The sequence below is a fragment of the Apis dorsata genome, unplaced genomic scaffold (genome assembly GCF_000469605.1).
Source record: "Apis dorsata unplaced genomic scaffold, Apis dorsata 1.3 scaffold_52, whole genome shotgun sequence".
Lineage (NCBI taxonomy): Eukaryota > Metazoa > Arthropoda > Insecta > Hymenoptera > Apidae > Apis > Apis dorsata.
In genome coordinates this window covers 261,056-271,161 of record NW_006263353.1, presented here as the reverse complement: position 1 = coordinate 271,161, position 10,106 = coordinate 261,056, and the positions used below count along the sequence as shown (strand labels likewise).

Sequence of the window (10,106 nt, the reverse complement as noted above, 5' to 3'; positions counted from 1 at the left end):
ATAATTATTTTAATATTAAAAATATCAGAAACAATTGGAAGCAAATTATTATCATCGATATGTAATATCTTTTCTCTTAAAGCAAATACATATTTATTCGAATTTTTATGAAATATTATTCAAAATTTGCAAAAATATAAAAAATTTTTAAATTTTTTTTAAAAATATTAAAAAATTTAAATTTTATGTATTGATATCTACTGAATTATTTAAATAGATGTTAAAAAAAATTGTAAAGTAATTCAAGTAAATCAATTATTCGATTTAACAAAAAAATTACATTTCATTTAAAATAATAATATTCTCCATATTTATTTAAAATATATATATATATTAAAAAAAGAAAAGTATTTGTAAAAATATAAATTTAGAAATGATTTGTTATATATTTTTGATAAAATGAGTTCTATTCAAATAAGATAACTAATCAGTATTGATAGAAGTGTATAATGTGTATAATTATCTAATAATGTGCAAGTAAGATAATTGAAACTTTAACTATTATTTATTTACGACGTAATATTTTTCTTTTTTTTAAAACATTTTCAGAACTTAATCAATTCATGAAAACAAAATAGTTTTATTGTAAGTCTTAAATTATCTTTTATTAAATTTAAGATTTTATATATATATAAAATATATATTATATATATATGTATATATTTTATATATATTGATTATATTAGATTGAAATATAGTTACCATAGTTGTCTATTCTAAAATAAAAATTTATTCGTTTAATTATGTTTAGAAATTGAAAATCTCATTTTTTATTTATAATTTATATAAACAATGATAATGATCGCATATAATATCGCATTTATATAAACAATGATAATGATCGCATAAATATTACGAGCATACATATAGATAAAATTTAATAGATATATGAAAAGTTTTTTGCAAATAATTCGAAAACTAAAATCAATCATCATTAAAGAAAGAGTTATCATTATTAAAAAAAAAAAAAGTTGTTCAAAATGATGATTTTTATGATATATTTTAAAATCATTAAAATCTATAAGAAAGAAACATATTAACAAATTTATTGTTTATAAATATTATAAACTTTAATTTAATATTTTGTAAATACATGGCCTTGAGATATATATAGCAATTTATATAAAATATTTATAGTATTTGATAAAATAGAATAATTTTCTCGAAATAGTTTTATTAATTACTGTTCAAATGTAGTATTATTAGTTACTCTGTAATGATAAAATCATGTTAAAACATACATAATATATATATACATATATACAATTTGTTATCAATATACCAATATCAATATACCAATAATATTGCACGAAGACAACATGCATCTGTAATAAAATGAAATAAAAAAAGACAATATTTCTTATTCTCATTTTTCATTTCATATTTTTTATTTCAGAGTTGTATAGACATATCTGTATTACATTAATTGCTAGTAACATAAAGGCAACGTCGACTTCTAATAATAGATATTAAATACATTAAAATGTAAGCAAGCAATATGTATGTATATATATATTATCATTAGTGATACTTCGAATTAAAAATTAACTAGCAAGAAGATTATTCTCTCTCATAATATTTCGAGATATTACCACTACATAGCAATAGCGCTAGTATAGCTATGTACATGCGAAATATCAAATACTTGTGATTTATTTTTAAAATATTAGTATGATCTTCGAAAAATTGACAGTTCATTTTATTTCTACAATATGAAAAATATGAAAAATGAAACATGAACAAATATTGTTGCTAAATAATAATAATCTTTTTTATTATAAAAAAACAACTTATATTAATTTCAAAATGGATTTATATAAAGATGGACTATATAAATAGAATCTGATAATAAAAACGGTATTTATTATGTCGTTATTTATTTAAAATAAAAAAACAAAAAATCACTTAAAAATGAATTTAAATAATATGAATTTAAAATATTAATAGAATTACTTTGTTACATTGAAATTTTATTTATTTAAAATTTCAAAATTTAAATAATTTTGAAAAAATATATGTTATAAAATATAATATTATATATATTTTTATTCAAATTTAATGGTATTTTTAAATTGTATCTACATATGATAACATATCTGTTTTCTTCCTCTATGTCATATTATCTTAATAAATTTATATTTGTTTTATTAATACACTTATTATTTTCAGATAATAAATTCTTTTTAATTAATTATACTAATATATTTTAATTGCAGGAAACAATTGTTTATCATATTATTGTATATTGTTTATTAACAATTGAATTTAAATACATTGTTTTGTCTAAATTTAAATATTTAAAAAAGTTTTTTCTTAATATTTATTTATTACTATTAAAATTATAAAGATAAAATTATAAAGAATGAAGTTAAATTACATACAATTGCCTATTAAGGCACATTATTTCTTTTTTATGGCTGGTAAGTATTAATAATTAAGTTTAAACATATATTTTTTATTATATTATTCTCATATTATTTTTAATTATAGCAATGGGTCCAATTCTTCCATTTTTACCAGTATATGGCAAACAACTTGGTATTTCTGCATTAATTATGGGCAGCATTACAGCCATTTTACCAATTTTATTTTTAATTGCTAAACCAACTTTTGGCTTTCTTGTGGATTATTTTTATTCTTGGAGAAAAACAATTTTTATTATATTACTAACAGCAACAAGTAGTTGTTATATTTGTATGTACTTTTTATCAGTGCTTCCAGGTCCAGTTTTTCCAGATCATAGTATTAATAATGTATCCTGTGATTTATTACCATATTGTACACCACAAGTAATTTTTTATTTTAATTACAAAAAATTATATAAATTATTTATACAAATTAAAAATTAAACATTTTTTAATTTTTCTACTTTAGGATATTTCTAAGCCATATTTATGTATGGGAGTAAAGAATGCTATGTGCCATTGGACTTGTACAAATAAAAATTTTTCTCTATCAATACAATTTCAAGCAATTAATGAAGAAATAAATTTTGTCTCAAATTCCACATGTTTAATTGATAAAAATAGTACTTCATATTGCTCCGAAAATAATAATTGCAATGTTATCTGTGATAAATTTGAAGATAGTTACTGTCTATATACATCTATAACTTTTTGGAGTTTTGTTTTATTAATGTCTCTTGGTAATATTGGTTTCAATGTAAGCAATTGTATGAGTGATGCAATTTGTTTTGATATATTAGGTATTATATAATTTCATTTATTTTTATTTAGAATTATTAATAATAAATATAAGTAATTTAATCTTAGTTTATTGTTATTCATTTTTCAGGTGAAAATGGTCAAATGGGATATGGTAGACAGCGTGTTTGGGGAACTATAGGTTTTGGAATTTCAGCTTTTTTAGCTGGTTATGCAGTAGATTATTGGTCTAAAGGAGAAATTATTAAAACATATACACCTGCATTTTTACTTATTCTTATATTTACAATTATTGACTTATTTTGTTGTAAAAAATTGGATGTAAGTATCTATTATAACATTTAAAATAATATTTTAGTTATAAACAATTTATTAAAAATAATTTTTACAGCTACCATTAATGACAGCGTCCACAAATATATTGAAAGATGTTATAAAACTTTTAAAATTGAAATCTATAATTATATTTCTCTCTTTTACAACAATTGCTGGCATTCTTGATAGCTTTATAATTTATTTCTTATTTTGGTAAATTTTTATTTCAATAATATAACTTTTGTTTAAATAATTAAAATTTTTCGAAATATATGATAAATAAAAAAACATGAAAGAGTCATACAAAAATAATATGTTTCAAATAGGTACTTGGAAGATCTTGCTATGACAACTAATTGCATGAGTAAAATTAAATTAATAGAAGGTTTAATTGTGGCCGCAGAAACTCTAGGTGGTGAAGTAATATTTTTTTCTTTCTCTGGTAAGTTATTTATTTATATAATTAAATTTTATATTTTATGTAATTTTGATATTTATTCATACTTTTTTATAGGCAAAATCTTAAAGAAATTAGGATTCGGATATACTTTTACATTCTGTTTTATATGTTATGCTTTACGACTTGGATTAATTTCATTAGCATCAAATCCATGGTGGGTAATACCAATTGAATTATTTATGCAAGGACCTACTTATGCACTTTGTTATACAACGATAGTTGCCTATGCAAGCAAAATTGCTCCACCTGGTACATCAGCTACGATTCAGGGAATTGTAGCTGGTATGGATGATGGTTTTGGTAAATAAAATTTATAATTAATTGGTTTTTAAACAAATAGTTTTTAGATATTATAGTATTTTTTTTAAATATTATAGATAATATATTTATATATTAGATATTATAAAAATATTAATATTATTTTAGGTTTTGCAATTGGAAGTTTAATAGGTGGAATATTATACAAGTTATTTGGAGGAGTAACAACATTACGAATATTTTCATCGATTGCCGCTATAACAGCATTTATATATTTTATTTTGTACCTAAAATATTTAAAAGATATGATACCAGGTAATAAATTTATTAATTTATAATTCTATTAAATTATCTTGAAAATTCTTGAACATTTTATTTTTTATATTATTATTATTAAAAAAATATCATTTATTATAGATACAAAGAATAATATAGAATGGAAAACACCTGAAGAAGCAGGAAAAAAATGTACAATTGCAGAGAGCTAATTTTACAAATATAAATTAGACATATTTTTGCAATGCAAATGAATATTGTTGTTAATAATTATTATTTTATTAATAAATATTTTTATCAATTTTAAATATATTATAAATATATAAATAATATAATAATTAAATAATAATATAATAATTAAATAAAAATATAAATAAAATTTTATATATTCTTGATTTAATTCTTATTATATTATATCTTTGTTAAGAAAAAAAAATTTTTTACATGTGACAATTTATGTAACGCTAAAGTTGAACAGCTGTTGTATCTTTGGTCGCCACGTGATTGGCTTGACAAAATGACAGGTGTGTGGCGTTTGGACACTTTGCCATCTGATGTTTTGATTTTAATTTTCGATTATTGCCATGCGTTTGATTTGGTGCGACTTAGTGAAGTATGTACACGTTTCTACGATATTATACGGGAAGAAACACTTTGGATTAAGAAGAGTAAACAACCGATTGTGACAAATCAAACTTCGAGACAGTTTCGCGAAAGGTACGTTAGGTTATGTTTAAGAATTTTTTCGGTATATAATATATTATTTTTGACACAGTTTTTAGTTGTCATCGATGACGTGATTTTGTTCGCACAGTTCTATGTGTTACAAAGTTCATAATATACATTGATTCAAGAAACAAGAAGCTTTTATCTTAATATATATACAAAATTTAGAAAGCTCCAGATGGTTCTCAGTTCCATAATGTTCCATAATACTATCCATAATATATTGATAATTAATATAAAAGATAAGATAAAGTGAAGGATCAGTTCGAAAATTCTTTCGAAATAAAAATTAATATACAAATTCTATTTTTAAATAATTAAAATATCAATTAAAGATTCTACATAATAAGATGTATTGAAGTTATATTAAAATTTTATTAAGGTTTGAATATTTAAATTTAATAGATGCAATTCATTACTATGTTTGCGTACAAAGTGGCATGTTTCAAACAATTGGCAATATGGTAAATATGAGAAGAAAATTCTCTTCTCTCAAAACAGAAAACTTATACCAAGGATTCAATTAACCAAAGATATTTTATGGTGGAGTGGTGGAAATCAATTGTATGGTTTTAAACGTATAGAACCATTTCAAGAAAATAATCGCATATTTATTAGTGATAATGTTAGAAGTGATATATGCAAATTTATTGTCAAAAATGAATATATCATTACAGGTCACAGGTATTTACTTGTAAACTTATTATTAAATTACTAATAAAAGAAAATAATTAAGCTAATATTTTATACATTATTATTTCATTTATATATAAATTTGTTTTCAGAGATGGAAGTATACAATTTTGGACAAAATCACAGTGTGATCAAAATATAGGTTTTTACTTTAGTATAGATAGAGCACATTCTAGAAATGTAAATGCATTAGATGAAACTTTTAGTGCAATTATATCAGGTTCTAGTGATGGAACTGTGAAGGTAATATTTTAAATTTTAAATATTACTTTACATATAACAAGCAATAATTTTTATATTAAAAATAACAAATAATAACTTTTATATTATTAATAATTGAAATTATTCTTTATAAAATAATATTATAATAATATTTAGATTTGGGGTCCTGTTGGACAAAAGATTTTAAATGTACCTTTGGCAACAATAAACATTGAGGAGTGGGTATGTTCTCTTTCAGCAGATCCAACAAATAAAAAAGTTGCTGTTGGTTCTGCTGGTGATAGTGATAGATCCTATCTTCATATATTTGATCTTGAATAGTAAGTTATTACTTAAATAATAAATTACAAATTGTTGGAAATGTCCTATTTTATAAAATTTATACTTTATAATAATTCTAGTTATACTGAATCTGATATATTAAAGCCAGATAAAAGAAGATGTGCAGGAACATTAGATATGGTTTGGGATAGTCCTCAAATTCTACTTACTTGTGGATATGATACTTATGTCCGGAAATGGGATTTAAGGTAAATAATATTTATTAAATATTTCATATGTATATATATTAGAATATTAAAAATTTTCTTTCATGGTTTTAATAATTATTAATTATTAATTAAATAATATTTAATAATTAATAATTATTTAAAATTTATTAATGTTATTATAACATTATTATTTTTAAATTTGACATTATTAAATAATAATTGTTCTAGAACGGGAACATGTGTGTATTCATGGCCAGATCCAACAGATGCAACTTTATATTGTATATCATCAGATTATCAGTATACTATGATCACTGGAACTAAATTTAATTGCAAAGCTGTTCTCTGGGATCAAAGACAGAAAAATTATGTACAAGTCAGTATCTATAATGTATTTTAAACATACAATTCAGTTATATATATATTATATAACACACTCATAGTGTGTTTTTCTTTTTATAGTTCTATTTCATGAATCTTCGTAGAATGTCCAGTCCCGTTTATTCTCTAAGCTTTGATAATACATATTTATATGGAGCAACAGATCAACATTTAGTTGAATTGAAATTCTCAGGATATGCTTACAAAGAATCAAACTATAAAGAAATTCTTAAATACGGACAATTAGGAACAAACAGAACTGGTTCAAACTGGATTGTATAAATAAATGCATAATATTGAATACAAAATAAGAAATATTGACTGATATAGATTAAAATATTTTACTTTTTTCAATGTTGGAAAATTAATTGTAGATTAAAAAGTCACAATTGCAATAATTATTAACACTTTATTATGTTAACAAGTATTAATTTTTATAAGATTCTTTTTTTAAAAACAATCATTATAAAATGTAAGAAATTTGATTTACTATATGAATATTGCACGATCATTCATAAATTATAATTAATATATCACTCGAATAGCTTTCAATATCTATTATATAAGAAATTTCGTAATTTGACAAAATTTGAAGGCAAAAGTTTGTAATACGCAAAAATAAATATATTTATTCAAACAGATTTAATGTATTTAATGTATTTAATGTATTTAATATATATATATTTTTTTGTTTTTTTTTTTTTATATTTTATAGCAAAGAAGTAACATTCGTTATAATTAATTTCTCTTACTATAAATAAGAATATAAGAACATGAATACATTCAGACTGCTGCAAATCTAAACCCGAAATTAAGTATTATATTAAGTAACTTTTCATAATATTTATAACTTATTAATTAATTGATAATACTATCAAAGCATTTGTCTAATCATGTAATTTAAAATACCACCGTGTTTAAAATATGTTAAATCTACTTCAGTATCGAATCGTAAAATTACTTCAAATCTTTTACCATTATCCGTGCTAACGGTAATTTTTTGACCTGGTTGACAATTTTCAGAAATAGGTATATTATAAACTTCATAACCAGTCAATCCTAAAGATTCTGCATTTTGTCCAGGTAGATATTCTAGTGGAATAATACCCATACCTACTAAATTTGACCTGGAATATCATAAAAAAAAGAAAAAATTGTTAAATGTAAAATATTTATATTAAATATCTTTAAATAATTTACATTTTTTATAATTCTATAATTTTTTTTGTTTATAAATATAATATATTTCTTCGTATTTGTTAAAAAAAATTTACCTATGTATTCTTTCGTATGATTCAGCTATAACTGCCCGAATTCCAAGAAGATATGGTCCTTTTGCAGCCCAATCTCTTGATGATCCAGATCCATATTCTTTGCCAACAAGAATTATTAAAGGCGTTTGATCTTTTATATATAATTCAGCTGCATCGAAAATATCCATCTAAAAAAACAAGAATATTATACAGTCTAATTCAATCAATTTCTATTTTTACAAACCTCTTCCTTAGTAGGAATGTAAATCGTACGTGGCCCAGCTTTTCCGATAAATTTATTCATTAAACGAATATTAGCAAATGTGCCTCGTACCATTACATCATCATTACCCCTACGCGCACCATAAGAATTGAATTCTTTTGGTGTTAATCTAAAAATAAAGAAAAATAAATTAAATAAAGTAAATATTTACAAACACTTTTAATTATCTTTTGAACATACCCACGATTTGCAAGATATCGTGCTGCTGGAGAATTGCGTGCAATACTACCAGCCGGACTAATATGATCTGTCGTAACAGAATCTCCAAGATTTAAAAGAACACGTGCTTTAGTAATTGATTTTATTTCTGGTAATTCCTAGTTATAATAAGTATTAATATTAAATTATTTTAAACGCATGAAAAATTTATGAAAGAAAATAAACTAAATAACTATTAAATATAAAATAAAAATATATAAAAACATAACATATAATTTACCTTTTGTAAATTATCAAAGAATGGTGGATGTTTTATATAGGTAGAAGATGGATCCCATGGATACAATTTACCATTAGGAGCTACTAAATTTGCCCAACTAGTACTACCCTTTTCGATTTTATCATAAACTTCTTTAAACATAGCCGGAATTACATATTTTTGTTCCACGACTTGAATTTCTGCTCTAGTAGGCCAAATATCTTGTAAAAATACCGGAGTGCCATCCATTCGATGCCCTATATATTTTTGACATAATGAAATTTTCGAAAAATCATAAAATAAAATTAATTTATATCCTTACCAAGGGGTTCTTTTTGAAAATCTATATCTACCGTTCCAGCAATAGCATAAGCAATTACTAAAAGTGGTGATGCTAAATAATTTGCTCGTGTGTTTGGATGAATTCTACCTTCGAAATTTCGATTACCGGACAATACACCACAACATACAAGTTCATTCTAATTATATAAAATGAAAAATTAATGATTGAAATACAAATTAAAATTATATAATATAAAATTAAATATTTAATGTTTTATATAAATGTTCCATTACCTTTTCAATAGTTTCAATTATGATATCTGGAAGGGGACCGCTGTTACCAATACAAGTCATACATCCGTAACCAACAACATCAAATCCTAATTTTGATAAATAAGGAATCACTCCACTTTCTTCTAAATAATAAGTAACGACTCCAGATCCTGGAGATAATGATGTCTTAATGTAAGGATGAACATATAAACCAGCTTCTACAGCTTTTTTTGCAAGAAGACCTAAAATTAAAAGATATATATCGTTTCAAAATTATTTAATCTTTAAATAAAAAATTTTTAGAAAAATGTAATATGTGATAAATTTTACAAAACAAGTTACCTGCTCCAAGCATAACACTAGGATTACTAGTATTAGTGCAGCTAGTAATTGCAGCAATAACTACTGAACCGTGTCTTAATTTATAATCCTTCCCTTCATATTCAAATAAACATACAGTATCTACTTTTTTAGGACTTAAACCAAATCCTTTGAATCCTACCTGAAAAAATTTTTTCATAATACTTCAAATTAAAAATTTTTATTAAAATAAATTTAATATATATAGATAAATATATTTATTATATATAATTTATATATATTTATTTATA

At 22.4% G+C, this 10,106-nt stretch overlaps 3 protein-coding genes across 3 annotated transcripts in view; 2 read left to right on the top strand and 1 right to left on the bottom strand.

The window, feature by feature from the left end:
- Window positions 1-2,265: 2,265 nt before the first annotated feature.
- Window positions 2,266-4,734, top strand: LOC102677913 (major facilitator superfamily domain-containing protein 6). Its single transcript, XM_031515001.1, has 9 exons — window positions 2,266-2,420; window positions 2,491-2,789; window positions 2,875-3,205; window positions 3,295-3,485; window positions 3,556-3,692; window positions 3,806-3,921; window positions 3,994-4,239; window positions 4,366-4,512; window positions 4,615-4,734. The coding sequence occupies exons 1-9, from the start codon at window positions 2,363-2,365 to the stop codon at window positions 4,683-4,685; spliced, it is 1,596 nt and encodes a 531-aa protein (XP_031370861.1). The 5' UTR covers window positions 2,266-2,362; the 3' UTR covers window positions 4,686-4,734.
- A 172-nt stretch (window positions 4,735-4,906) lies between these two features.
- Window positions 4,907-7,627, top strand: LOC102671875 (F-box/WD repeat-containing protein 4). The gene is made up of 7 exons (XM_006609022.2): window positions 4,907-5,190; window positions 5,605-5,883; window positions 5,985-6,135; window positions 6,271-6,434; window positions 6,516-6,644; window positions 6,834-6,981; window positions 7,068-7,627. The coding sequence occupies exons 1-7, from the start codon at window positions 4,991-4,993 to the stop codon at window positions 7,266-7,268; spliced, it is 1,272 nt and encodes a 423-aa protein (XP_006609085.1). The 5' UTR covers window positions 4,907-4,990; the 3' UTR covers window positions 7,269-7,627.
- A 91-nt stretch (window positions 7,628-7,718) lies between these two features.
- Window positions 7,719-10,106, bottom strand: part of LOC102671693 (cytoplasmic aconitate hydratase-like) — a 10,005-nt gene continuing 7,617 nt past the window's right edge. Inside the window, exons 8-15 of the mRNA XM_006609021.2 lie at window positions 9,838-9,997; window positions 9,517-9,737; window positions 9,263-9,419; window positions 8,962-9,197; window positions 8,703-8,839; window positions 8,484-8,631; window positions 8,261-8,427; window positions 7,719-8,113 (exon numbers count right to left, since the gene is read on the bottom strand). Coding sequence (XP_006609084.1) covers window positions 7,861-8,113; window positions 8,261-8,427; window positions 8,484-8,631; window positions 8,703-8,839; window positions 8,962-9,197; window positions 9,263-9,419; window positions 9,517-9,737; window positions 9,838-9,997 — 1,479 coding nt within the window. The 3' untranslated portion in view covers window positions 7,719-7,860. The remainder of the gene's footprint in view (window positions 8,114-8,260; window positions 8,428-8,483; window positions 8,632-8,702; window positions 8,840-8,961; window positions 9,198-9,262; window positions 9,420-9,516; window positions 9,738-9,837; window positions 9,998-10,106) is intronic.